This window comes from Aspergillus luchuensis, chromosome 4 (assembly GCF_016861625.1).
Source record: "Aspergillus luchuensis IFO 4308 DNA, chromosome 4, nearly complete sequence".
Taxonomy (NCBI): Eukaryota; Fungi; Ascomycota; class Eurotiomycetes; order Eurotiales; family Aspergillaceae; genus Aspergillus; species Aspergillus luchuensis.
The window spans coordinates 2703549-2729884 of record NC_054852.1 but is presented as its reverse complement, the minus strand read 5'-3'; the positions used below and the strand labels follow the sequence as shown (position 1 = coordinate 2729884).

The window sequence follows — 26336 nt, the reverse complement described above, 5'->3', positions numbered from 1 at the left end:
GAGACTTGTATAAGAGAGAGCGTCAGTTATTGAATCCAAGTCCAGGAGAAAACCCCTCAACTAGAAAGAGCAAGTCAGTTCGACTGTGGGCAAGTCTATACCAAGGGTCAGAATTATGGCTAGTAAGTACCTGATGTTTCGATCATTCCTTCATAATCGTTTGCAGTATTTCATTTCCGGCCCAAAATTATAGTGTACTAATATTCTCTATTACAGACCTAGAGAGCAGCATTCACAACCCCAATTCCCGCCCTTCGGAAGACGAAAAATACAATGATATCGAAGGAATCGACTACACCGCCGGGTATGTAAAGCAGCTCAGCTCAGACGATGAACTCCTCGCCGGAGCCTGGGGCATGAATGCCACTACGGAGATATGGGATCTATGCTACCGGAGCGGCCCAAGGATGGCAAAAATTCTCGAGGACTTTGTCAGTAGCATGAAGCCTTCAAAGAGGGCTTACGACGACGCAAGGGACATCCTGACTATTGACATGCAGCTATTCCATTGGTCCCAAGACATGGCTTTTATATCCATCTTCGATGATACAGAACCTCCCCGATTGGACTGGGACAAGGTAACGATGAACAATATTGTAGGAATCACTGCGATCTGGACTTTACATGAAATGGCTAGGATCAAACCGGGTATGTTTCGTCACACTTATCAATACGTCCCTGGAGAGAGGAATCCGTTCAAGTTGGATGCGTATGATCTTCTTCATGGAATAATGCTTTTGCGCTGGGTGCTTCGCACCTGGAACTATGATCGCAACCAACAGCCTGACAGACCCCGGCCGTTGAGGGCTAAGGAGAGACGATTTTGGAGACCGAAAGCGCGGGTTATATCGTTCGCACCGTTGCCTGAGCCGGAGGATAGTGACATGATGGATATTGATTGAATAGTACTATAGCACGAGATGATGTGATACAGCGGGGCTTTGATTTGATCCAGTCTTGGCCTATAGGGCAGTTCATAAGCTGAGCTATTAATGCTGGCGAGGATAAAACTTCATACTAGATACAAAATGTGCCTACTTTACTATATCCAGCCACACGTTGTGGCATGCTTGGGTAGAAAATAGTAGTAAAATCAGTCTTTCCCAAATGACTTGATGGACCTTGACAGATCTTTTAGACCGGTGAGGAAAGCGGACCACATGCCCACATACTCAGGATTTTAATAAACACCGTACACTCTTCCTTCGAAAATGGCAGATCTGTGCCAGTGAAAGCATTGAAGTCCTCATACAGCGACTGCATGTTCTCATAGCTATTACTCCAGCATTTCCTGATGATATCTTCACAAAGCAAACCAGTTGTTACAGGGAGATCCTCAGATTCCGGCCAGCGATCCTGTTCAAAGTAGTCGTACCAGAAGGCACGCCATGCTGCGATAGAATAAATAATGCATCCAATGCCGAGTATGTAGACTCGCGGAAAAGGCTCTTCCATGTAGATAGCTTCCATATCAGCATACAACGCGTATATCTCGGCATTGCCGAAGTCAGCCACCTTCGGGCTATCATTATGAACAAGTATATTGTTGGGCTTGACATCCTGATGGAGAACCTTGCAAGGATAGATATGCCAGAATGTCTCGACTATTGATTGAATCCATGAGGCGCGGATTGCTTCAGATGGCTTATCATGGTTCTGAATGTAGCTTTCAAGGTCTCCCTGAGGTGCTTATGCGAGCTTAATTGCGCCTGTTGACTGATCATGCACGCCCAGGAACGGAATAATCCCTTTATGGTTTCCCAGGCGCTCATACGTCTGTTTCTCGGTGCTGATCATATCGCGGTACACCTCATTATAAGGCTCATTATCGGGAAGGTACCTTGGATGTTTGATGATGGTATCTTCATCGGCTTTGCAGATATATCCAGAGTAGCCCATGGCAATAAAGTTTGGTGGCTGCTTCAGGTGCACAATATTCTCGTTGCATTTAGCTTGTTAATCGGTATGCAGGTGGTCGACGATAACGTTGGGTGTTTCTTTGGAGGATTCAGGAATCTAGCTTGTCGGATTAGTAAATTGTAATTACAGCCCATTGTTGGGATACGGAAACGCGGGAAATGTGTCTTTAGATTGTCAGACCCACCATCATCGCCAAAATCTGGTCTGGCAGTTTCTTTGGGCTGGGATTGGATGAGATTGATTCCAATGGGAAAATGGGAGATTAAGACCCAAAAGTGACGTCCATATACGCCAGCGAAACGGATTTGTGAAATGAAGCATGATGGAATCACTGTGGAATTCTGCGACCAACACTTGGAGACAGGTCCATGCTACGGATGTCATGAAGTAAACGCTCACTGTTATAGCTCCAGTGAGGCGGTGAGAACTAGCACAATTAGCCATCTAGTATGTCAATGTAGTGAACACAACGTAGCTAAGGCCGACATGGAGATATTCACAGCTTCACGACGACTCAATAAGCTAGGCAAATCCAGAACGCGTCAGGCGCGGCCATAGAAGTCAAATGATCTTTGAAATTTGAACCATATACTACTGTTGCTTCTCGGACAAAGGGAATAAACCTCGTCAAGAAGAGTCTGAAATGGATTGACCAAGAGAGTTAAATGAAATAATTACTAAATTTTGCGCACATTAGGCCTTCAGATTATAGCTCAAGCTAACCCTCTCGTACTATGCACAGACCTTGATACCATGGGGCTGAGAAGCAAGTGTGAAGCCCGAACCCCCAGCCCCAGTGGCATCATCATCCTTGCGTCTCTTGGGATCCCTTTCCTGACAGCATCTGGGACAGAGATATCTTTTGCCATGACCACGAGTGGCACCCTTGGAGGTTGTAATTGGGTGCTTGCAGGACGAGCCTCTTTCAATCGCGGGCTTGCACCAGTGGATTTTTTCCTCGCCTTCGGGCATCCTGTGCCCGCAGCTCCAAGTATATACGTTGGGAAGCTCTTTTTGGCACATTGTTGTCTGAGATATAATGCGTAGTCTGTGTTGTGGTGTCAGTAACTATACCAAATGGACCTTTCCTGCCAGGATAACAATACATACGTGGAGGTTCTGATGGGAAATTCTGTGTAGAAAGAACCCAGTAGACATGTATAGGAATCCACGGAGAACTCACAATGGCAGTATTTATATGAACTAGTTGGTGGCTTTGAGCCTCGGAGCCTATAGATTAGTTAAATCTGGGACGTTGAATATAGAGTCTGCTTTGTCAATTGTGACAAGGATCAGAACCAAATAACGAGGATTCCAGCAGTCTGCCGAGAGAATTCAGGCCCATGATTGTGACATGTGTTCATAGATTCACAGACACGTCGACCAATTTGACCAACCCCGATGGGTGCACTCTCGTTGCCTTACTAGACAGGAGCATTCGTAATGAAGCAATGCGTAAATAAAACACAGATGGTAGCCAAGAGGCGACTTTACCTTCGTACTGAAATATAGTTCACACTAAAGACGAAGAGGGGAAATCTGTATCATCTTTGAAAGGCCAGTTCCGCCAGCAAATATCACGCTCATCCTCCTCAAAGTTTGCGGGTTCTGTACCACCTTCGGGGTCAATACCTACATCGTTCCTGATAAAATCCAGGAGTTCTTCGCACTCATTCCACTCATTTGCTTCCTCCATTGCTGTGTGCCGTTCCTGATCAGAAAAGACCACCGGACACCGTTCTGACGTAATCGCGTCCCAAACTTGCGGAGTTGTGATACCAACAAGAGCAGCACGAAGATTGATGACATCTCCATCCCAAAGGTATCCTGCTTGCTGATGTAGATATTGTCGCATACCAAGGTGCGGGATCTTCAAGGCGCTCCAGTGGTTACCATTATACAACCCAGTAGCTGCTGTGTAGTAGAGGTTTGCTTCCTCGGAGCGAAATTTAGCTTTTGCTTCCATCTGTTCCTCGCTGCTCATATCGTAAAATTTATCTGGGAGAAATGGAGCCTGTAAGGTTTGAGCCTTCGGCGAATCATGCTCGCAAAAAGCTGGGTAGCCTGCTCGCAAGAACAGTGGGAAGATGATGCTATCTTACCAGTCTATAATGCTCGCAATCTTTGCGGAGCCAGGCTCCAGTAATATATCATTCAGAGTCAAGTCAAAATGTCGTAGAATGAGAGCATTATAAACTGTGTCTTTTGGTATCAAAAGGGTGGCAAGTTGCAGGAATTTTGAAAGAAGCGATGTATGCTCCGAAGGGTCGATATCGAAACTGGTAGGAAGGAGAAAGGTTCTTCGAGGTTGAGGCTTCGCATACTGCAGTATGCAAGTGGTCTCTCGCCGAGCAGCAGATGTAAAGCAGTCTTCAGGTGAGAGCCCTTTGCAAGGGTTAGCTTCCCAACAATAACTTCAGGGAAACACTAACAAGGACCGCGATCAATCTTGGTACTACTTCGATCACCATGCCAGAACTGCCGCGCAGCAATAGGACCAATGCAGAAGTCTTCTACCGAAAGTGGTATGTTTGGTTCCTCTTCCAGCTCTCTCTTGCGATATAAGCTTCCGTACCCTGGGAATGGATACGCAAAAATCCTCGCTTCAATTTCCGCTATTTGTTCAATCAAACTAGCCACATCCGCTGTAGTGAGAGATAACCATCTTGATGCAACGCTCACGCCCGCTTCATTATTATATATACTGATCCAACTGGATTGGTCGAATCTGCCGAATACGCCAGTACTCTTGGGACCGGAACTCCTAGAATATCTCGCAAGAAGGCCATCGTAGCAATCTCGCTGGGGGTGGTGTAGTGGGGTGGGCCGGCAATGGGAGTGGGAATGTGTGCTATGACTTCTTTACCAGAAGTTGTTATAAATAGGAAGACTTTGTTGAAGCCACCTTCTGCGATTTTGAAAATATGGGAACAATGGTCTTCTCCCATTGCTTTCCCAGCAACGCGCTGAAGCTCGATCGGGTCGAAGTTCACATATCTCTCTTTGAGCCGCTCGTCCTCGTTCATTCTTATATATTTTAGTAGCTTATGGGCAATAGAGGTAGGTTAGGCTTACCTCCATCTTCGAGTCGTGTTTCTGAAGAAGTTATCGTACGTAGATGATCTGCTAGACAGAGGAAGGCGTGACGGCAACGATGTGACAAGTTCCCTTATGCACCATGGTGTAAATATAGTGAATGAAAGTGATCGCCGTCTGGAAATGCATACGCTCTGGGCATTGAACATTTCAGTAGGGGTAGTGTGGAGATGCCGGTACCAAGATACTGATGGTTAGCCAAGACGTGTTAGCGCTGAGGCTGTTTGAGAAACATTGCGTTAACAGGGAGTGTTATTCGTTCTGGCTAGATACCGAGAAATCAAGAAGCATTATTGGCTTTCACAGCCCATAATCAAGGGGTAGTAGTTACACTAATCGAACGGGGAATTACGTACCCCATAGCCATGACAGGTGCGGATCAGCCCTACATGCCGCCTCCATATGTATTGTTCGCAATTCACCCCACCGTATCACATCACCGACCACCATTCAACCGCCCATCACTCCAACATTCACCAACATGGCTAACCAGCTGAGTGAACATCATCATAATTATAGCATCAGGTCAGGCAACCGTGTTTCACCGCCGATCCCCCTGATGACGTCATCCTGGGCCTCAGCCACTCCCCACTTTGTCTCCATTTCCAAATAAATACCCCGCCTGTCAGCTTCTCAGGGTCCCAGGGTCCAAACACCTCTCACTCCAACTTTATTCGTCTTTCATTCTCCCTACTACTCTCATCATGCCTGGACACTTCGGCCAGAAAATTCTCAACACCCTCGGCATCGACCATCACGGTCACCACGGCCATGGCCAAGGCCAACCCTACCAACAACCGCCCCCACCGGGCGACAACCGCCTCGCCGGCAACCGCGTCATCCACAACGACGAGCGCCTCCTCTCCCCCCACCCCGCAGGCACCTACCCACGCCTCGCACGCCTCCACGACGGTCGCATCCTTGCCTCATTCACGCGATTCGTCGGCGACGGTGAACGTGTCCTAATGGTCTCCATCAGCGAGGACAACGGCCAAACTTTCACCGACCACGGCGAGATCACCCGCGGCAAGGGCGACGTTGACAACGTGTACCTTCTCGAGATCGGACCTGGAACTGTCCTCGCGGCCTTCCGTAATCACGATATTGGCCCTGGTGGCCCTACGCACTTCCGCATCACTGTTTGCCGTTCCACGGACGCCGGGCGCAGCTGGTCCTTCGCCTCCCAGGCCGCAGAGAAACCCGCCCCAATGGGTATCTGGGAACCGTTTATGAGACTGGGGCGTCGGCCGGGCGAGATCCAGCTCACGTATTCACAGGAGTTTGCGCATAATAATCAGTGCACGATGCTCGTCAGGTCATATGATGGGGGTTCGTCGTGGTCGGCACCGCAGTGTCTGCACGGGGCGGAGGATCAGCGCAGAGATGGTATGAATGGTATTGCGAGAACATGGGATCAGGCGAGGAATTGCGAGGCGTTGGTTATGGTCTTTGAGACGACCACGTATGGCACGTTCGATGTTGAGGCGCTGGTTAGTTATGATGATGGCGAGACGTGGGGTGGCAGGCAGCAAGTGTATGTGCCCGCGCAGGGACATAATGCTGGGGCCCCGCAGATTGCTAGTTTGGGTGATGGGTCGTTGGCCGTTATCTTTATGTGCGATGAGGATTTTGATGAGGTAAACTGGACCAAGAATGCTTGTGTCAAGGTCGTCTTTGGGTCTATGCCCCATGAAGGGAGGATTATGTGGACGAGGCCCACGACAGTGTGTCGGGATTCGAGTCACTGGCCGGGTATCTTCACTCTCGATGACAGACGGTTGTTGGCGCTGTATGAGTGTGGTGGACCTAAGGCGAAGACGATTGCGTTGGAGTGGTAGTCGCTATATACCTAATTAACGGCGACATTGCATGTAATATGAGGTTAGCCTGATTGATGGAAATGACATGTTATTCTCAGGACGGCTCGAGTAATGAGAGTGTGCAACCCCATAGTACGACCGTTACCAGATCTGTAGCTGGTAGTATGTCTGCAAGTATGTGTCTTTTAGACGTGCTCTTGACACTTCATCTCTTCGCAGGCTGCTACTCATCGGCGACTGCTTCGATCACTCCCATTCCGACTGTCATGTCGACGCTTGTGTCTCCTCCCTGAGCTACGGGAGCTCTGACCAGAGGTCCACGAATAAACCGAGTAGAAGTCACTGCCAGCCACGGATCCAGCCTGGGATGCAGTGCTGTGCCGACTCTTATGTCGACGCGAATGATGTCGGATAGTATGCTGTTCGGTCTCTCCAGCTGATGCGACTGTCGAGGCGCGCTCCAACTCATCATCTGTTTCTCGACCAACAGCTTCCTCATATATGTACTCGTCACCACTCACTGGATCTTCTGCCAGCACATCACGCATCTTCTCTTGCACTTGTACCTGCTCGCCAGGTTGTCGTATTGGATCATCGACGGACTGATCATGAATCACCAATCCGTCCGTCTTCCCAATCTCCCCATCATGCAATACCTGCATCCCCAACAACCTGGGATTCTCATCCTGTCCAGTCCCTATTCCAAACACTATTACCCCATCAGTACCTCAAATCAACGGCTCCGGAATGCGACAACTTACATTGTTCCCAAAACCCCCTCTGCGGCTTCCACAACCCCACATTCCCCAACTCGCCCTCCCTCACCCCCGGAAGAAACATTCTTACCAACGGCACCCCATTATGCACATCACAATAAACATCGAACGGCTCAATACTCTCCACCGGAAACTTGATCGGCGTCTCCACCGTAATGGGATAGTACGCCGGAACAAGTAACCTGAAATGCACCTCCCCTTCCCCGCCTCCTCTCCCCACACCTGCCCTCCTCATAGCCTGCATATAAATCACCACCGCATCCAAACTCCCAAATATCCCAATGAACCGCTCACCCAGCACGCCGCGATTCAAAACCAAATCCTCGAAATGATGTCGCCAGATCGTGTCCGGGTGGTAAACGAGGTACCATATTGAGGACGGCTCGGATTTGATTTTGTGTTGGAGCATGTTGTACACGAGGGTGGGGAATTCGGATGCGACGCGCAGTGCATTGTCGCGGGCGAGAGTGTCGGAGATGGTGCCCAGGTGGGAGGAGATTTGGCGTAGTTGGGTGTTGGTTTCGAGGGCTTGGTGGATGGTGATTGCGGCGAGGGCGGGCGGTGCGAAGCTGCTGGCCAGGGTGAGGGCCGTGCTGGCGTAGAGGGGATTGTCGCCGTGGGAGTCTTGGGCGATCAGTATGGTGGAGAGCAGGTCGTGGGTGGTTTTGGAGATGGTTGTTAGGGTTGTGAGGAGGTTGGGGAGGGATTTAAAGACCATTTTTGGTCTTTTCTTTCTCGGTTGTAGACGGGATCAGTGGTAGTGGTGATGGGTGTTTCCGTGGTTTAGTATTAGTCTTGAATTGGGGTTTGGGTGTATTTACGATCGTGATATGTGATTCTGTGGAGCTGTCCACGTTGACGCATTCAAGTGGGGTGGTTAGAACGAATTGAAACGGCCCTTTATCACTAAGCACTGAGGACAACTCATGGTGCTGACTGTGGACCAATTATTTTGATTCGCCTCACTTTGGGTGTATAATTTTGGTGATAATGTTGTAAATTATTCGGTTGCCCCCGATTTTAGGCTGCTGTGTTGTTTGTTCGTTCCGATGTTTGTCGAATTGCCAAGAATAAAGAGTTGCTTTCAAATGTGTGGGATTACCCGCGCAGCTATTGTAGCAGATATGGGCAGAGCCCCTTTATTAATGTCATATACGGGGGTTTCCGATGGAGTCGTGTTTATTCTGATTGTAATTGGAGGGACCTATCAGTGATCAAGAATCACTGGTACCGCGAAGTTACCTGAGATATGAGACAGTGTTTCAAATGGAGAACTTCAGATATACCAACCACGGCGCAACAGTCGAAGGATCGTACGGTGCTCACCGATATGGCAGAATAGCAAGCATGTAACACAGTGGGGGTTTCCTCGATTGAAGCTCTAGCAACGGACTTCATACTTTATTTACATGCTTTTGTGATCCCCATGGTTGCTCTTGTCTTGATATAAGTATGTAGTCCTTGTACCTTAGATGTCTCTTCCTCTATCGACTCATCGCTGACCCGTGGAGCATTTGTCATACTCTATTTTTCTCCCCAGCCATCGATACATCTCTGCTTTGAAAAGCCCCTGTCTTTTCTGCATAACCAGACTTCTTATACCCCATACTCTTCCGGTTACTGCAACATCACTACATCATGTCGGGAAGATTCATAAGCAACAACTTGAATCCATCCGGTCCACCCAGACAAAATTTGATAGGCATCTTTGGCCTTCCCGGATCTGGAAAGACCCATCTTCTGAATCAGCTCCGAAGGGAACTTGAGGGGGGCCCTTTTTCGTTCTATGAGTACGAAGAGGTCAAAAAAGCCTGCCCTGCTTATTGGTCTGCCTATGATAGCGCCTTTGAATCCATCAGACATGAGTGTGATGATGCTGGGGTCACAGGGATCGCCACAGCTAATTACATGCAACCGGATGATTTTGGCGACCATCCATGCACGACACTTCTGGATGATGGTACCCTCAAAAGGCCATTCACGCATATCATGTATGTGAACACCCCTGTCGAGGTAGCCCATCAACGTTGTATGGAGGACGCTGAAAAGAATCCTACCTGGTATTCTCTTGAATACTTTCGCAAATGGGCCGATGAAGAATTCCTTGGGCTGAAAGACACGTGTTTCGACCGGCAGATCATCTTCACCATGGTGGATCCTGATGACCTTCCGAGGATTATCACCCTCATTCACACCTTTCAGCTTGACCGAGATGAAGAACACAATCAAGGCATTGTGGATCAGTGTATTGACGAAGTTGTAGCTCCCTGGCAAGGGCAGGTGGAGAAGGTCCTAGTCATGGACTGCGATGGAGTCTTCGCACCCAGATATGCAGAGCAAACCTTCTGGGAAATGTTCTATTTTGGAGAGAGTAATGACAAGAGACCCCGTGACTTGCCGATGAGACACCCGAGGTGTGAATGTATTGACGACTACTCGGACTGCCGTCAATTAAGCTTAGCTTACGAGCAAGCTGTGGCCGACGGCCGATTTGACGAGGCCTGCGGAAAGGCTGCGTCTGTAGTTGCTCTCTATCCCGAAATAAGAAACTTTCTGCATCGTGCCTTGAAGTGTCCGCGCCTTCGCATCTTCCTGGTGACTTCCAGACTCCGCTTGCTGTGGGAAAGGGTTCTGGCGCAAGAGGGTCTCTCGCAATCTGTCAAGATAATTGGCTCGGGCCCACTATCCAACGGTTATATCGTTCCCCCTAAGACTAAAGAGAAACTGATCGAACGCCTCAGGACAGTCCATAACTTGCAGGTATGGGCGCTTGGAGGCCACGGTTCAGATGAGCAGATGCTTCATCGAGCACATTATTCGATCATGCTTCGCCGCCCAGATAATCCCTGCTATAATAAAATTTGGTTATCGGACATGGCTTTGAGATTGAAGGATTTGAAGGATTGCAAAGATTCAACCACCTTCCATCTGGAGGAACTCGAGGAGCCGGCCTTTTTGGATCAACTCATGCAACATCAATTTACACTTGCCCATGCGACCCACAAGGGTGTAGCAAAGTTGCTGCATACCAGGATGCTGAAATCGATATACTTCCCCGATCAGCGTTTGGAGGAAAAGGTCTATCATGAGGCTGGATGGTATCTTGCCAGTGAATACATAAGCGAGCTAGGAGGCGTTGAAGAGGCTGCTATTGATGTCTCCGAGGAGCCCAAAGCCACTGGCTATCAACTTGTCCGTGAAAGCGGCATGCTCACTATTCCCCTAAAGGGAGGTAGTCACCACATGGCTGCTGGAATTCGGGATGTCTATCAGAAAGCTTGCACCCTGCAGACAGATAAACCAGAAGACATCGATGATGACCATCTACGGGAAATGGACACTGTTGTGCTTGTGGAAGCTGTCGCGGATAGTGCTGAAGCTATCACCCGTTATGTCAACCACATCCACAGAGTGAAACCATGCCTTCCTATTCTTGTTGTAGCCGGAGTCCTTCAAGCTGAGCTAGTTGCACCGGGTGGACCGCTGCCGTCTCTCATTCGAGGCGGCCCCATCACGGTGGTCGCTCTTAGTCTAGCCAAAGGCAGAGAAATGACTACTGAAAGTCATGTTTATGAGACTGGACGCATTTTCTGAGGCATGTGTGGCCTTTCGGGGAGATTTTATCGTGACCGTTATACGTGTTCGACGTTATCATTTATTTCTCATATCGACTATCTAGCCTACCTGAGTACTAAATTGGCTATGTTTGAGATTGATATATAGTACTAAATCAAGAACTAATTACCCTTCTCACTATCTCGTCATATAACTATACGCTTAGTACCAGTAACTGCTATTTCCCGGAACAATATCCCTCTAGCCTCCCCACCACAACCCCTACAATCCTCTCCAATCTCCGCGCAACCCCAAATTTCCTCCCAAAAACCCTCAGTAACTCTGCCACCAGCCCCAAATCCTCCACAACTTTACTCTTCCTAACCACAACCCCCAACTCATCCGGCCTCGCCAGCGTCGCATACATCAGCGCCACCGCGCTCTGAAACACCCCCAACAGATTCAGCCAGTTGTACGCGAACCGGCCCTGCCGATGCAGATTCATCGCCTGCCGGATCGCCATGGCAGCGGCTGTTGCTAACACCTTCACTTTCTGTTCGTCTAGAGAGGGGAATAGCGGAGAGGGTCGGTATAGCATCGTCATGTGCGTGTAGTAGTTCAGATCGAACCAGGCGCTGGTGAGGTGTGGGATTGGGGATGGGGTTGGTGGAAGAGGAAAGGGCATGGTGCGTCGCCAGTGGAGGAGTTTCTTGTGTAGGGTTTGGAGGGTTTTATTCCGGTCTTGATTTGGTGTGTTGGTTGGGGAGTGCAGGGCGGTAGTGATTTCGCTGGCGATGCGGCGGAGGGAGAGGATGTGGAGCGGTATGGAGAGGTCGGTAGTGTGGTTTGGGTCGTCTGTTGTGCCGGTGTCGGTGAAGGGCTGTAGTTTGTTGGTTAGTCTAAGATGGGAACTATGGATTTCGGGTGGGGTGGGGAAGAGGGAGTTACATCGATGTCAATGTCGTTGTCGTGGATGGCGAAGGGGCGGCCTAGGGCTATGGATACTACTCTGTCATTCTTCGTTAGTGGATATGGGACAAGGTGTGGGGATAGGGGAGGGATACCTATCCATCATGTATAGAGAGAAGAATATCCGCTTGCGGTATTCGATCACATCAGATGGAAGATTGGCGTAGCTTGAGGAGCTGTGTAGGCCTATACCGATGGCCATGCGGGCGGCGACCCCGACAAGGAAGAATGTATCTTGAACTTGTTTAGTATGATATAGAACAGATTGAGGGTAAACGTACTTGGACCAACTTGGTTGAAGAAGGAGTATGAGACTTGCAGCATCATAGCTTCTAGCGCAGCCTGACTGGTCAATCAATCGACTTTGTCACTGGAGGAGGACCATGACATACCATATCGCCTAAACCAAGCGCGTCCTCGAAGTATACCATCGCCCTGTTGTAGTACAGTATAGACTCTGACTCGTCTCCCAATGTCACTGAGCAGTGTGTTGTCGACCCGATGGCTAGAACCATCCAGATGCGGAACATCCACAGCGCGGACCCTGCTAGATGGTCCTGTGGGTTGTTGTATACTCGCCATATGACGGATGCGAACTCGGTTTGACGGATGATAGGGTACAGAGTGTGGGAATGTGCAAAGTAAAACTCCATTAGGTATTCAATATGTGCCCTGTCTGGGAACTGCAGATCAGCTAGCGTTGTCTCGTCTTCCATGACGTGTGACAGAGGGAGTTGGTTGAATAGACATGGCGACGAGAAGGAGTTGTTCAATTCCCAGAGCGAAGTTGACGCATCGAGTAGAGGATCTGAGAGAGGTCCATCGTATTGCTCTGTAGACTCATCAGGAGTATCATCGAATACAAATTCGGCTTTGTCGGGGGATAGCCGTCGTAAGACTGCCTGGGTTAGCTTGGCGAAGGATAGTCCTGATGACGAACCAAGATGTCGTTCTGCTGCAGCTTCTAGGGACAGTCGCTTGAGCTCATCGACCAGAAAGTCCGATCGGCTGTGAGATGGAGGAGTCGCAAAGGGGAAGGTGTCACTGTTGTCTGTATCCGGGGGTGTTGCGAAGTTGATTATTGGCTGGTCGAAGTCATGGTCAGGATGGAGGTTAGGGTACGGCGATGATACTAAGGCCGCGGAAAGTTGCTTTTCAAGCTCCTTAACGCGAGTCTCCAGTCCTTGCACGTATCTTCGACCCCTACGATTAGCGGGTGAACTCGGATTACTGTTAGCAGACTTACGCGATTGGATATGTGCCGACTTGTCGATCATCATCGAGAAAACTGCATTCCACATGGGCCTGGATACAGGTCTCACATTGTGGAAGTGTACGGTCGCAACGCTTCTTCCGTCGGTGACAGCGACGGCAAGAAGTGCCTGCACGGGCTGTACTCGAGGATGAAGGCATTTTTGGATGGATGAAGAGGGGAAAGAGGGGAGGCCAATGCCTTCACCCTCTTATCTGGACTTCTCCGCATTTCTTATCAAGCAGCGGCCGCGATATGGGGTTGGCGATGCATGATTGGCGTCGAGGTGCAGTAGTGCCGTGTGGATTGATAAGACGCTAGTGCGTAACGCTAAGATTGTCCAATTACAAGATAAATTTGAGGATCTTTGCAGTTGCCAATGGGCTGGGAGCAGACGTACTACCTTAGACTTAACTGCGGAGCCTGCTGGATGAACAGCTTCAATTCCAACTTCCGGGATGGCTCCATATATCGAGTGTAACGATGTGCAAATTTCTAAGATCTTTGTGACAGGATAACAAGCACACGATATCGAGGTCTGTAGCAAATCAAGAATACTGCTTTCCTTGATATATATATGGCACTTTTACGCCTGACCGATAAATGCGACGTATCAAGTGTGAGATTGAGTAGGGGTTCTATTGGTCAACACAATCATTAAAGAGAGGCGAGTTCATGTGAACTAGTCTAAGCAGAAAGTATGTCAGTATGGGTGGCTTTGTTTTCTGCCAACTGTACTAGCCATATGGTCCTATTCTGCGCCGTTATTCTCTCCCGGTTACACATGACCGCGCTGTAACCCTAACAGTGATTTGGCATATAGCCAGGCTCATATATGCACCTCTATGCTTCCTAGTCGAATAATCAGGCCTTTCTTTAACATTGCATTTATGTAAAACACACGATTAGACGCCGGATTGTATTGATGTATGAGGTGTTACGCGTAAGGCATACGGCCTGATGTTCGGGCACCCTACGCAATATCGATTCTTGGATTATAACAGCTTTCCAATCCGTCCAGTTGTTGCCGTAGATATATCATAGTAGTACAAATTCAGGGTGTTTCATGCACAAGCTACATGCGACCCTGTTTATAATCTAGTCATATATATTAGGCAAGGCGGAGCCACCACATTCTCAGTCTTGTCGCATAAAACCCAACCCAGGCCCCCTTGCTACTCATATATCCAAATGAAACTGATACTCACAATCTCAGCGTTTTTTAGCCTCGCCTCACCTCTCTTTGGCCAGTCTACTTCTGCTGTCAATATAGACCATGCCATTACCAGAATCACCTCACCCCGGAACATTGCTGCCGCCGTACCTGCACAACCCTCCGCACCCCCGCCCGGCATTCCCATTCCAGAGAGTGGCATTAGTAACCTCATATCACTCCTCCAGCGTCTCAGCGAGCAAGCTATTGTTCTTCAAAAGACCCTCTCTAGAGTCGAATTAGACAAGAATAGCATCCCTTCGATCCGCGCCCAGACCCGAGCCATTACCGCCACAGGCGACGCCTCAATAGCCCAAGCGCTCGCCTCGGATTACCTGGACACGCTTGACAGCACAAGGGTGACTCTCAGCACCGTCGCATTAAAGCCGATTTTCGGTCACTTATTGAAACTTATCAAAAATAAGGTGAGTGAGCCTCGGATAAATGCATGCAAGTTGATGATTGACTGAATCATGACAACTGGTAGAAAATTCCGCTTTGTGAAATACAATACTGCAAAGAGATGCACGATTGGATAGGAGTGGTGCGAACTAGCGCACTTAGGCTGTGTGTCGCTGTCACTGGTATAGTCAAAATCTCGGAAGGACTTGTGGTTGAGGAGGCTTGGGCCAGTGTGGACCGTCGGTTCCCGGCAGTCTTGGTGGAGTTTCACGGGCCGTTTGCTTGAAGGAGAGCAGGTGGACGTTATTTGGAAGCTTGGGGCTACTAGGAATGGATAAATGTCACAGCATGAATATGAGCTAAAGTGGGCTGCTTAGTCTGGCCAAGCCGGCGATCCATTGTCGCTATAACCATTTAGCCAAAAGTCCCGAACAAGCTATGGATCCGATGTTCTTTCCAAGCACCTCTCCACCCACTGCATGTCTTGGCCAATATGATAGCCTTAGTAGCCCTATTCTCACCTCAAATCACCTTATCACGAATTTTGAGCACAGGTACCCCCAAAAATCCAATCCAATAGTCCTGGACCTTTGCTACTAACGCCATATGATCCATGACAGACCCTCCTTCCTTCCAGCAGACCGCCTGTCCATCCCAGGCACCACGTATGCTAGGAAAAAGAAAAAGACCAACAGACCTCAGCCCCTTCCCAGCTTTCCCCAGTCTCATACTGTATGTTAGTCGGTATTGAAAATCAAGGCAACCTTTCGGTTGTAGATGTCTAAATCGAGGCATTTTGATAGGTTTAAACCTAATCAGGATATCGGATGAGCCGAGTTGCAGAAGTTGAGGACGGTGGCTGAAATCGGGGGTTTGGTAGGTAGGCAATGCAGGGCAGAACGGGAAGGGTCTAGACAATTTCTTTTTTTTTTTTGGCTAGCTGGTGCGTTTCACTGAGATTAATAGTAAGCAAACTACTCGATCGAAGTCGTAGACTGTGAATAATGGATAACTACAGGCAACCGAAATCTCCGGGCAGAAGGCCCTGAAGGCAGGAGGAAGCCTGGATAAGAGAGTAATGTTAGAGTATAGATCTGTAGGCAAGAAAGGACTGGGAGGAAGGAAGTATCGCAAACAAGTCAAGTCACTGAATAAGAAAGAATGGGGCCATCAGAGAAATGACTCTAAACGGTAACGTGCAGATATTACATGGAAGAAAATACTATGATCCCTAATTGATATGGTTCCATGGCCCCTGGAGACTTAAACCTCGTGGTATGATAAACATATGAGTTACATTCTCGGTAAATCCAACATTACTCCCAAGCTCTGTTGATATTCTCCGATAATTCACCGATAACCAACCAACCTACTCCCGTCTAGATCCAATTGGTCTATATGCATAATGGATATCGTCAGCACAGGCAGAACCCTTTAATTTATTTCTGGAGATCCCGTTCTCCACAATGCTTGGTTGCCGACTGCCACAGACCATCGCTAACTTGAAGCGGAAAGTGCTCCGATGAAGGGTCTCATTTTGAAACGGAGGATTTACATGTCAATGTTGCGGGTTGGCGTTGATGATGGCGCAACCTGCTATAGCTAGTTGGCTTACTTCGTCCTGGCTGCCGTATTGGACACGGAAAGTCGGACAAAAATAGTGTTAACAGTAAGCGTCATTGATCAGAGTTGATGTATTTAAAGCTGCGTCGTCTGCTGCCCCCTCCGTGTTCGTGTCTTATTGCAAACAATCAACCTCTATTCCTTTCCAAGTCCTTTAGATCTGCCGTTCCTCTGCTTTGTTGCCCAACATGAAGCTCTCCATGACACTTTCCCTGTTTGCGGCCACCGCCATGGGCCAGACGATGTGCTCTCAGTATGACAGTGCCTCGAGCCCCCCATACTCGGTGAACCAGAACCTCTGGGGCGAATACCAAGGCACTGGCAGCCAGTGTGTCTACGTCGACAAGCTTAGCAGCAGTGGTGCCTCATGGCATACCAAATGGACCTGGAGTGGTGGCGAGGGAACAGTGAAAAGCTACTCTAACTCCGGCCTTACGTTTGACAAGAAGCTAGTCAGCGATGTGTCAAGCATTCCCACCTCGGTGACATGGAGCCAGGACGACACCAATGTCCAAGCCGATGTCTCATATGATCTGTTCACCGCGGCGAATGCGGATCATGCCACTTCCAGCGGTGACTATGAGCTTATGATTTGGTATGTGGCGTCGTGAACAAGATAGATGGAGGAGGCTAACGTAACCAGGCTTGCCCGCTACGGCTCAGTCCAGCCTATTGGCAAGCAGATTGCCACGGCCACTGTGGGAGGCAAGTCCTGGGAGGTGTGGTATGGTACCAGCACCCAGGCCGGTGCGGAGCAGAAGACATATAGCTTCGTGGCAGGATCTCCTATCAATTCGTGGAGTGGGGACATCAAGGACTTCTTCAACTATCTCACCCAGAACCAAGGCTTCCCGGCTAGCTCTCAGCATTTGATCAGTGAGTTTTCCTGATTCTACTACCGAGCGCCACAATGAAACGGTCACTAACAGAAATGATCACTAGCCCTGCAATTTGGAACTGAGCCGTTCACCGGTGGCCCGGCAACCTTCACGGTTGACAACTGGACCGCTAGTGTCAACTAAGACTCAATTAAAAGGCTTTAGGCGCAGCCTGGGTAAATAGACCCCATCGCGGGAAATAACAGCTTGTTTCTTCGTTCTAGAACGTCGGGCGTGTAAGAGCTAGAAAATCCACCCACTCTGATTGGAAACACACATTCAAGATCGGTACTCCTCTTCAGCCGAGAAAGGCACAGATAGTGTATCGAATCCAATCAAATCTATTTGGCGTTGCTTAAATTCCGAGCCAGTCCTTTCCTTGAAAGGTAATCCACCCGTAGGGCGATGATCATTAACAGATCCGAGTCGTGCTAGGTTAAATTGCTAACCGATCCCGCTCAATTAGCTAGCGCATCCGGCAGATTCAAACTTGACAGTGGGCCAGGCATTTACTGAACCCTGTAGAAGGAACAGACCCTTGTCTAGAAATCTCTAAATAGTATAGGCCGAAACTTGCCCCGGACCATTCAGGTGCCCTAAGCTAAGATTGCTCTTCGCAGTCCCAGGCGGTGAACTCTAAAGAGGGAGCATCGCTTGCCGATGTCTGGTTCGGGGATCATGACGTCCAATTTGGCAACTCAATGTTCTGTGCTAGGCAGACCTTGCAATAGTGGATTAGTTTCGCGGCTTATAGTCTTCCACGGCTAATCAATTCCCGCGGCTTATGGCTCTCCACGGCTTACTGGTCTGGACTTCTGCACTTCGAAATGTGTGCGAATCAGACCATGCTAGAATCATCGGCATATGAGCCTGTATATGAGAGCCGAGATGACCGGGGCTTAAATTAGATGGACGTCACTAGACAGGGGTATCTAAGACATCCGATTCTTAGTTGTAGGCTACATTTTAACTACTCTCGGTAACGGCAATTGTTTGCCCTATATGTCAAGGTATTTTGACCGTGCTCTATCCGCGGCGGGATTCAAAAAGATGGCATTGGCTGTAAAGTGGACGACTTGCTTCCACAGTCACTAGTTGCTTCTGCACCAGCTGTCACGAAAAGTCGGCGGTAGGCAGCCCCGAAACAACATGGTATATTGGACAATGACTAAAGCTTCTGAAATTACTATGAGTTTCACCTGTCCGGATACTGCCGAATAATATCAGGCTAAATTCTTCTACCCTGATAGCCCCTTCACCGCACATCCTATTTCGGTGCTAGTGTATCAACTTCCTCACTCGCCTTTCTATCAACTCCTCAAACTCATCAACACCTCGTCCCAGCACACTCAACTCCCCACCGCGTACCATATACATGACTCTCCTCCTATTCTCTAACCCATCCACAGTATCATCCTCCTCATCCTCCGACTGCCCTTCATCTATTACCCCCTCCACAGCCCCCCTCATAAACCATCTATCATGACTAACAGCAACAACCGCCCCATCCCACTCATTAAACGCCCGTCTTAACGCTGTAACAGTTTCATAGTCCAAGTGGGTCGTGACCTCATCCAGAACGAGGCAATGAGGACGACGCCAGAACAACCGTGCCAATGCACAGCGAACCAGCTGTCCGCCCGACAGCTTGCGAATAGGTACATCTGAGGCTAGACGCCCAGGCAGTCCCAGCTGACTTAGGAGGCCGCGGATCTCACCCTCCGTCAATTCCCCATTAACATCCTGGGTCAATAGTGCTAGCGATGTGAGTGTTTCATCCTGCGCACCAAGGGCTTGCAGACCCTCCACTCCATGCTGGGAGTAATATCCCAGCCGTAGGCGAGGGTGCGTATTTCTTGTTCCTTGTGTCGCATTTGTTTCTCCGACCAATGTTTGGATGAGTGTTGATTTGCCCGCCCCGTTCAACCCCAATATCCCAATTCGGTCGCCCATACCGACCGAGAGGTCGACATCCCGGATGACGATCGGAGACGTAGCCGCATAACGGAAGCTGACTTTTTCAAGGGTTATGAGCGATCCTGGAAATCGTAGATCAGGCGGCTCCGGTAAATTTATAATAACAGGTCGTTCTTCCGGGGGTATGTCGATCTCCTCTCGAGCTGTAAAGTGATAGCCAACTAGGTCGCGATTCAACTTAAACCTACCGCCCCTAGCACTGACTTCCATGCCCCACCGGTTATCTAGTTTCTTCTGACGTGACTTTGCTTGTTTGATCTTGTTCTGATCGTCATTTGCCTTTCCCGCTTTGAGATTGGCTGCGATCGTCTTCTCAATGTGGGCTTTTTGCTTTTCCTGTGCTTCCTTCATCGTCGTGAGATATTTTCCAGCCGCCCGACAAGTCGGAGATAGGCTTTGCCATCATTGCAGATGAGAATCCTAATCCGGTCAGGATACTCCGCGCCCTAGTCTCTGTTTCTGCAACAAGAGCTGGTTCGATTTGTGCTTGAAGCTGCGCGAGCAAGTCCACTGCATCTTGAGTCTCTTGCTGGAGGGTGTCGGCCGTGAGGTCTTCGCTGGGTTGTTCTAGCCTAAGTAGATTGTCAGTTCGGAAGGGCTAGCGCTGATTAAGGTCGATGTCTAACGGATCGTCCACGCACAATCTCTTCGATTCAGCAACAACTTTTTCAAAGGCCACAAGTGCTTTCCTGGCTTGCATGCCTCGCATACCACTGCGTAGTCGAGCATCTTTATCCAATATGAAAAGACGTTTTTGGAGGCGCGCGTGTTTTAGCGATCGAACGGCTCTAACTGGAGCATAAGGATCTGAAGTATCAATTCCCTGAGACAGGGCTAACTTGTTAGCTAGAAGACAACACCATCAGGTGTATACATACTCGATATCTCTTGTTCGATAGTACTCCTCGACGTGGCCCTCTCTATCACAGTCTGTAGGACATTAAGACCTGTATCATCCCTACCCGCCTGCTTGGGATCATTGACCCCATCCGTCAGTCTGGTTTGCTGAAGTATCGCAATCCTTGTGTTCTCTGGTATTCCAGGAATGAGCTTCTCTGCTATACTTCTCAGCAGAGCTGTTTCGATTAGTGTAAACTGGTCAGCCCATGACTAAATTTGGCGTGTCTAGCAAGGCTGTCTCTTACTCGACTTTCCGGTCCCATTTCGACCGACAAGAGCATATCGCCGACCTTCTTTTAATGACAGGTCCGCGCTGGATAAAATCTCGATACCGTCTTTAGATCTCGCTTTGGATTTCCCCTTTGTGGTGGACTTCTTCTCCCCTGATGTAACGAGAATTTGTAGTCCTTTTATGTCGAGCTGAAGACATGGACATAGTGAGCATATGAGGCCTATTGAGTAGCTCATTGCTGCAGCCGAGTGCTCTTACCTCGCGGTAGTTGGGAGACTCGATATGAAATCGAGTTTGTTGGGATGTACATTGAATTGTTGCGGCTGATTCCATTGCGCCAGATGTCAGGCTGCGCCTAAGGTTAGCAATGTATGCGGGCTGTGCCTTGAGCGTATAGTGCCAGCGACTTTCCCTGCAGCGGACTGGGTGGCTTGATAAGCAATGATGATAGTCGAACAAGCAAATTTGTCGTCTAAGCAGCTTTGAAGATTTAGATAGGCTGATTAGGCAAACAGGTCGTCCTTATGGTGCGGTTACATACCAAGCATAAATGATCCTTTTAGGTCGGGCTCCCGAAAGGGTTAAGCTGGGTGCTGATCTGATTGAGAGGGACGGCTAGTAGGCTAGCGCGCAGATACGAATTAAGTTAATGATCGAAATTTGCTTTTCGGGGTCCTGCAAGGGATCATGCTGCTATGTTTTCTTCATTATGGTGAAGGCACCTGTGTTTTGAAGACGGCGAGGGCTGGGTCCATGTCGGGGTCCGAAAAGGGAAAATTAGTCAAAACGAACCACTCGGGACGCCCTCGACAGTATCCACTATATTGCTAATTGGCTTTTCCATGTTGATCGTCAACGAATCCCCATTTAGATGGTCGAGAGTACCTAGTCATACATCTTTGACTCATTTGGCATGGCAGGCCAATTTTACCAATAATTAATATGACCAGGATCGTGACTCTAACAAACGGAGGTACGATTCAGGAAAAGTGGGAAGCCTAAGAGATATTAACCAATGATAGCTTAGCATCCTGCGAGTAGGTCTGTAGAAGCAAGCGCAGTATTCGACTTCCTTGGCATGTATCTACACATTCGTCTCCCTCTTTGTAGATACATGCATAGATGGATTATTGTCGCTATTACCAGCTAGCAGATTAGCAGACATAATGATGTTCCCTTGCACCCTGTATTTATTGAAGGGCAAAGAAAAGCTTCGTTCCACACATACGATATACTGAGTACTCCCCAGATGGAATTATATAAAGGACAATCTCCAAACCACCACGATACCATCATGCACTATCCACCGTACGATAGATGCGCTGAGGACCCAGCGCCACAACGTATATGGCGATGCAGACAGTATCCAACACTTTTATATTGAGTTCGGGAACCCATCTCCTGGACCGAAGATGGGATGTGCGCACCATGGGGTGGAGTTGATTTATCTCTTCGATGCATTTCATGAGCAGCTTGTTGAGCTGGATGAAATGTCTACTGGACAGGGTGTGGTGAAGCATATGGAGTTGGTGAGGGTTCAGGATCATTGGATTGGGTTTATTGTTAGAAGGGCGGTACAGAAGGTTGGTGATAAGGAGGTATTGGTTAAGGGTGAGGATGGGGATACTAGGGTTGAGATGTTGCATGAGATGTCTAGGTGGGTGGAAAGGAAGAGGCGGCTTGAGGTGCTGGGGAGGGATGTTAAGTCTATGATATGGGTATTTTGGGCTTTGGGGTAGATGCTTCTAGAGGAGGAGGTCTGAAACTATGTGGGGTTAGTCTTTGTGAAAAGAATTTCGATAGTATAGTGTAAAGATTGTGTAGGTATATTGCGATCCTATATTAATGTTCCCATAAAATATTGACAGAGCCAAACTCCATCTGGTATATGGTATCTTGTCCAATGAGTAATACAATGTCAATCTGGATATCACCGCCTCAAAACAACAACAGCTCTCTATCGAGAAAGCACTCTAATTTAATCCAACTAAGCCCCCCTTACTCGCTGCGCTTCTCCACCTCAACCTCCGTCCTACCAGCACCAGTCTCGGTGCTCTCACTATCACCACTAGCAGGCTGATCAGCAGGACCGAATCCGTACTGAACAGCAACCTGCTCGACCTCCTCATCGGTCAAGAACGGCAATTCCTTGGCCGCACGCACATAGGTCATCTTCTCAAGGTATCCCTTGGCGAAAATCAAATCAATTTCTTCGAGTGATCTGCCCTTTGTCTCGGGGTAGAAGAGGTAAATGACCGGGATGAAGAGGGCGTTGATGACCGCGAAGAAGAGGTACGTGCCCCATCCAATGTTGCGAATCATAATGGGGGTGACCATGACAATGAGGAAGTTGAAGAGCCAGTTGGTGCAGGTGGAGATAGCGTTGGCCTTGGTACGGGTCTTGATCGGGGAGATTTCAGCAGGGTAGAGCCAGGGAAGCGGCAGCCAGGTAGCGCCGAAGGTGGCAATGAATGTGAACAAGCCGACGGCGGCACCCTTGGCGGCTTCGGGGCCACCGGGGATCAAGCAGGCGAAGGTAATAACCATGGAAGCACTCTGGCCGAAAGAGCCGACAAGGAAGAGGTTGCGACGGCCGACCTTTTGGATCAGGAACCAGGATGAACAGGCGAAGATTGAGTAGACGATCATGTTGACACCACCAAGAATCATGGCCATGAATTCGGTCTGGTGGAGGGATTGCTGCATCAGGACGGGCAAATAGTAGATGACAGCATTGCAACCACCGATTTGCTGGAAGAATTGAGATGAGCAGCCCAGAAGCATGCGACGGCAGTGCTGGGTCTTGCCGCCGGTGAAGACGGCGGAGAGGGGAGTGGACTTGGTGGCCATGCCGGAACTGGTGAGGTTAGCTTAGGCTATGGATGATTTGAGGGCAGGGGACATACGCTCTGAGAGAGTCCAGAATGATGGTCTTCTGCAGCTGGACTTCGTGGTGGCTAATCTCCTTGCCCTGCAAGGCGGCAATGACACGCTCACCTTCCTCATAGCGCTCCTGGGTGAACAGCCATCTGGGAGACTCGGGCAGCACCATGAGACCGAGGATGATGAGAAGACCGAAGAAGATCTGGAAAGCGATAGGGAAACGCCAGGTGAGGTCATCGGGACCATAGGAGGCGCCGAAGTCCACCCAGTAGGAGATCAGGGTTCCAATAGCAATGGTACTACCCTCGATACAGATGAGCAGACCACGATTGGAGGTCCTTGAACATTCAGCCTGATATGTGGGGATGGTGGATGTGTTCATGCCGTTTCCGACACCAGTAATGACACGTCCGACACAAAACTGAGCCAGAGGGACGTGTCCCTTGACAGACGTAACCTGGATGATAACACCGATGATCATGATGGTGGCACCGAGCATGATGGAGTATCTGCGGCCGAGCCAGTCACCGCAGGCGAGGATAAAGACAGCACCGGCGAGACATCCTAGAAGGGTTAGAGTCTGGTTGTGAGCCAAAGACAAGGGATGTACCTACCCAATTCATAGATAGCAGTGACCACACCCTGAATGGTGGAGTTGTCTCTCGTAGCCGTGAAAATGTCGTTGAACGGATCGGCGTCAATAATACTGCTCATCACACCCTCTAAATCGAGGTTAGCTCAAGGCTAAAAGCGCCAGGCAAAGGAAAAGCCTTACGATCGTAACCAAAGAGCAAGAAACCCAAGGTCGCACAGGAAGTCACAGACCAGATCAGCTTCCGACCGGACAAGCCGGCGAAAGTGGGCACCGAAGACATGGTGAGATGTCTTATTTTTGGCTGAATCAGGACTGATGCAGGTCGCAAGCAACGGTGGGATTGAACGGGAAGCGACGCGACCTCTTTATAGCTAAGGGCTGCACCCCGGAAAAACCGTGAGCTCTGCGGGGTGGAGGTCGGGCTGCATTGCTTGCTTCAACGACCAGGATAATCGGAAGAAGAGCTTTTCGGTCACACCAATCAGCTCATCTCGGCAAGGGCAGGGGAGACGAATGAACGGGGAGAAATGAAGGCATCGAGGAAGGTTCAGGGCCGCGTTCCCTCCTTGGCTCCCGGCCAAGGGCTGGGCAGATGAATGCCGAGATCTTGGTTCCAGCCAGGATGGGAGGTTTGGGGGAAGAAGAGGAAGGACAGCCGAAGACATGACGAGGAGTCTGTCAGACTGTGAAACTGTGAAACTTTTCATTTCTGAATCAGGCTGGTATCCCGAATTCTCGCGGGTTGATGAGGCTGCGACAAGAAATGATACCAAGACAGACCGAGTTGGGTGGAGGGCACCCACCACCCACCCACACTTATGCTCTCGGTAACCCTCACCCACTTGCTGCCTCGCTCTCTCTTTGCCTGTCCTCCGCCAACAGCACCTCTACATCAACCGTGGAAAAACACTTAGGACACTCACATCGTAGCGAGACTAATTAAACCAATTACTTTCTACCCTTATGCTTTCAAAAAATTGGTCATTCAGTCAGCACCACCCCCAATCCTCACGCCACTTGCCAAGCCCACCAGCACCACCACCAGTCAGAACAAATCCCGCAACTCGCTGGAAATTGGCCGGATTTCCATTCCAAACTTTGACCGTCGAAATGAAGCAACCCTACCTACCTACTCCAGTAACTTTCTACCACCACCACCGTCGGGGGGCCAAGTTAAGTTGCACCGCGCAAGCCAAGAAGCCTTGTCGATCTTGCCTATTCTTTACTTTTACGCCCAGCGACGCCGTTGCCGCAACCGTGTGTGTATGTGCGCGTGAAATTTCAACATAGCCGAAGCCAACCTGCATGCTACTAGAGCGATAGTAATCTTCCTTTCCACGTGTGCCATGCGATGACAAGAGTATCAGGAACATGCCATTGTGGACTCTGATACGCGACTTGCTCTAGCTTATCGCAGCTCAGCTGTTGCCAACGCCAATGCTCATGCTCGTGCTCGCACAGACTAGCATGCTGTGCAGGTAGAATCTATCTAGCTCGTGCATGGCCGACAGCTTGAAACTTAGCCGACTGGTTGTGCTGTTGTGTCTTACCTTAGTTAGGCGGGATAGCGCCATGACTCATTCGTTCATTAAGTGAACTCTTAGGGATTGACACTCGTGGCGCCGATGACGTTGTCGCGTCGAGTAGTGTTCTGCGCTTTGGCAGTTCTGTTGGTGGTGGTGTTGTCCTAGCTAGCTTCTTTGTGGTCTTCTGGTGGATAGATAGACAGGCAGTAGACGGTGGCGTCTTTGAGCAGGGGCCTGACCAAGCCAACACCATCATCATCATCGTGGCTTTGTGGAAGAGGGAGTGGGGTGAGGTGAGTGAGCGGCAATAAACACTCCAGGGCACGTGCCACGATCACTTGCTTTGAATGCGGGGACTCCGCATATTCTCAAACAAGTGACAGCCTCGACGGGTAGTGAGAAGAGACATAACATAACTAGCATCTTCTCTCACGGGTAGTATTTATCTCCGTAAATAGATATATCACGACCAAGCTGTCTTTTGTACAGATACTCTCTTTTTACTCTCTTTTTTTTACTGCGCATTGACTTCAGCTGCAAAATTTTCAGCCGACCGTCACAAGCGATCCAGTGACTGAGCGTCCACAAAGTGTCTGACCGCCAAGATGGCGCCGCCGCGGTGATCTTGGCGGGCCCTTGGCGGGCTCTTGGCACTGGCGCTTAGGGAAATTTTCGGGTGAGATGGGCGGCAAGCTGGGGATCGGAAATTTGCGGGGATT

General features: G+C 49.4%; 13 protein-coding genes across 13 annotated transcripts; 5 read left to right on the top strand and 8 right to left on the bottom strand.

The window, feature by feature from the left end:
• Positions 1-115: 115 nt before the first annotated feature.
• AKAW2_40961A (uncharacterized protein) lies at positions 116-902 on the top strand (the record flags this gene model as incomplete). The annotated part of the gene is made up of 2 exons (XM_041689348.1): positions 116-122; positions 217-902. 2 exons carry the CDS (start codon positions 116-118, stop codon positions 900-902), a joined length of 693 nt encoding a protein of 230 aa, XP_041543041.1.
• A 787-nt stretch (positions 903-1689) lies between these two features.
• On the bottom strand, positions 1690-1899 carry AKAW2_40960S (uncharacterized protein; the record flags this gene model as incomplete). The annotated part of the gene is made up of 1 exon (XM_041689347.1): positions 1690-1899. One exon carries the CDS (start codon positions 1897-1899, stop codon positions 1690-1692), a length of 210 nt encoding a protein of 69 aa, XP_041543040.1.
• A 1534-nt stretch (positions 1900-3433) lies between these two features.
• On the bottom strand, positions 3434-3904 carry AKAW2_40959S (uncharacterized protein; the record flags this gene model as incomplete). Its single annotated transcript, XM_041689345.1, has 1 exon — positions 3434-3904. One exon carries the CDS (start codon positions 3902-3904, stop codon positions 3434-3436), a length of 471 nt encoding a protein of 156 aa, XP_041543039.1.
• Positions 3905-4598: 694 nt separating this feature from the next.
• Positions 4599-5158, bottom strand: AKAW2_40958S (uncharacterized protein; the record flags this gene model as incomplete). Its single annotated transcript, XM_041689344.1, has 3 exons — positions 4599-4947; positions 4996-5088; positions 5148-5158. The coding sequence occupies 3 exons, from the start codon at positions 5156-5158 to the stop codon at positions 4599-4601; spliced, it is 453 nt and encodes a 150-aa protein (XP_041543038.1).
• A 562-nt stretch (positions 5159-5720) lies between these two features.
• On the top strand, positions 5721-6854 carry AKAW2_40957A (sialidase family protein; the record flags this gene model as incomplete). The annotated part of the gene is made up of 1 exon (XM_041689343.1): positions 5721-6854. The coding sequence occupies one exon, from the start codon at positions 5721-5723 to the stop codon at positions 6852-6854; it is 1134 nt and encodes a 377-aa protein (XP_041543037.1).
• Positions 6855-7063: 209 nt separating this feature from the next.
• AKAW2_40956S (uncharacterized protein) lies at positions 7064-8330 on the bottom strand (the record flags this gene model as incomplete). Its single annotated transcript, XM_041689342.1, has 2 exons — positions 7064-7545; positions 7598-8330. 2 exons carry the CDS (start codon positions 8328-8330, stop codon positions 7064-7066), a joined length of 1215 nt encoding a protein of 404 aa, XP_041543036.1.
• Positions 8331-9250: 920 nt separating this feature from the next.
• On the top strand, positions 9251-11206 carry AKAW2_40955A (uncharacterized protein; the record flags this gene model as incomplete). The annotated part of the gene is made up of 1 exon (XM_041689341.1): positions 9251-11206. The coding sequence occupies one exon, from the start codon at positions 9251-9253 to the stop codon at positions 11204-11206; it is 1956 nt and encodes a 651-aa protein (XP_041543035.1).
• A 199-nt stretch (positions 11207-11405) lies between these two features.
• AKAW2_40954S (fungal specific transcription factor domain-containing protein) lies at positions 11406-13549 on the bottom strand (the record flags this gene model as incomplete). Its single annotated transcript, XM_041689340.1, has 6 exons — positions 11406-12047; positions 12116-12176; positions 12232-12370; positions 12418-12478; positions 12529-13330; positions 13383-13549. 6 exons carry the CDS (start codon positions 13547-13549, stop codon positions 11406-11408), a joined length of 1872 nt encoding a protein of 623 aa, XP_041543034.1.
• Positions 13550-14579: 1030 nt separating this feature from the next.
• AKAW2_40953A (uncharacterized protein) lies at positions 14580-15289 on the top strand (the record flags this gene model as incomplete). The annotated part of the gene is made up of 2 exons (XM_041689339.1): positions 14580-15026; positions 15089-15289. 2 exons carry the CDS (start codon positions 14580-14582, stop codon positions 15287-15289), a joined length of 648 nt encoding a protein of 215 aa, XP_041543033.1.
• A 1525-nt stretch (positions 15290-16814) lies between these two features.
• On the top strand, positions 16815-17648 carry AKAW2_40952A (glycoside hydrolase family 12 protein; the record flags this gene model as incomplete). The annotated part of the gene is made up of 3 exons (XM_041689338.1): positions 16815-17221; positions 17270-17502; positions 17569-17648. The coding sequence occupies 3 exons, from the start codon at positions 16815-16817 to the stop codon at positions 17646-17648; spliced, it is 720 nt and encodes a 239-aa protein (XP_041543032.1).
• Positions 17649-18782: 1134 nt separating this feature from the next.
• Positions 18783-19832, bottom strand: AKAW2_40951S (uncharacterized protein; the record flags this gene model as incomplete). Its single annotated transcript, XM_041689337.1, has 1 exon — positions 18783-19832. The coding sequence occupies one exon, from the start codon at positions 19830-19832 to the stop codon at positions 18783-18785; it is 1050 nt and encodes a 349-aa protein (XP_041543031.1).
• A 464-nt stretch (positions 19833-20296) lies between these two features.
• Positions 20297-20946, bottom strand: AKAW2_40950S (uncharacterized protein; the record flags this gene model as incomplete). Its single annotated transcript, XM_041689336.1, has 4 exons — positions 20297-20304; positions 20360-20557; positions 20627-20801; positions 20872-20946. 4 exons carry the CDS (start codon positions 20944-20946, stop codon positions 20297-20299), a joined length of 456 nt encoding a protein of 151 aa, XP_041543030.1.
• A 1665-nt stretch (positions 20947-22611) lies between these two features.
• AKAW2_40949S (sugar porter family MFS transporter) lies at positions 22612-24371 on the bottom strand (the record flags this gene model as incomplete). Its single annotated transcript, XM_041689334.1, has 4 exons — positions 22612-23470; positions 23520-24060; positions 24111-24218; positions 24272-24371. 4 exons carry the CDS (start codon positions 24369-24371, stop codon positions 22612-22614), a joined length of 1608 nt encoding a protein of 535 aa, XP_041543029.1.
• Between the last annotated feature and the right edge of the window lie 1965 nt (positions 24372-26336).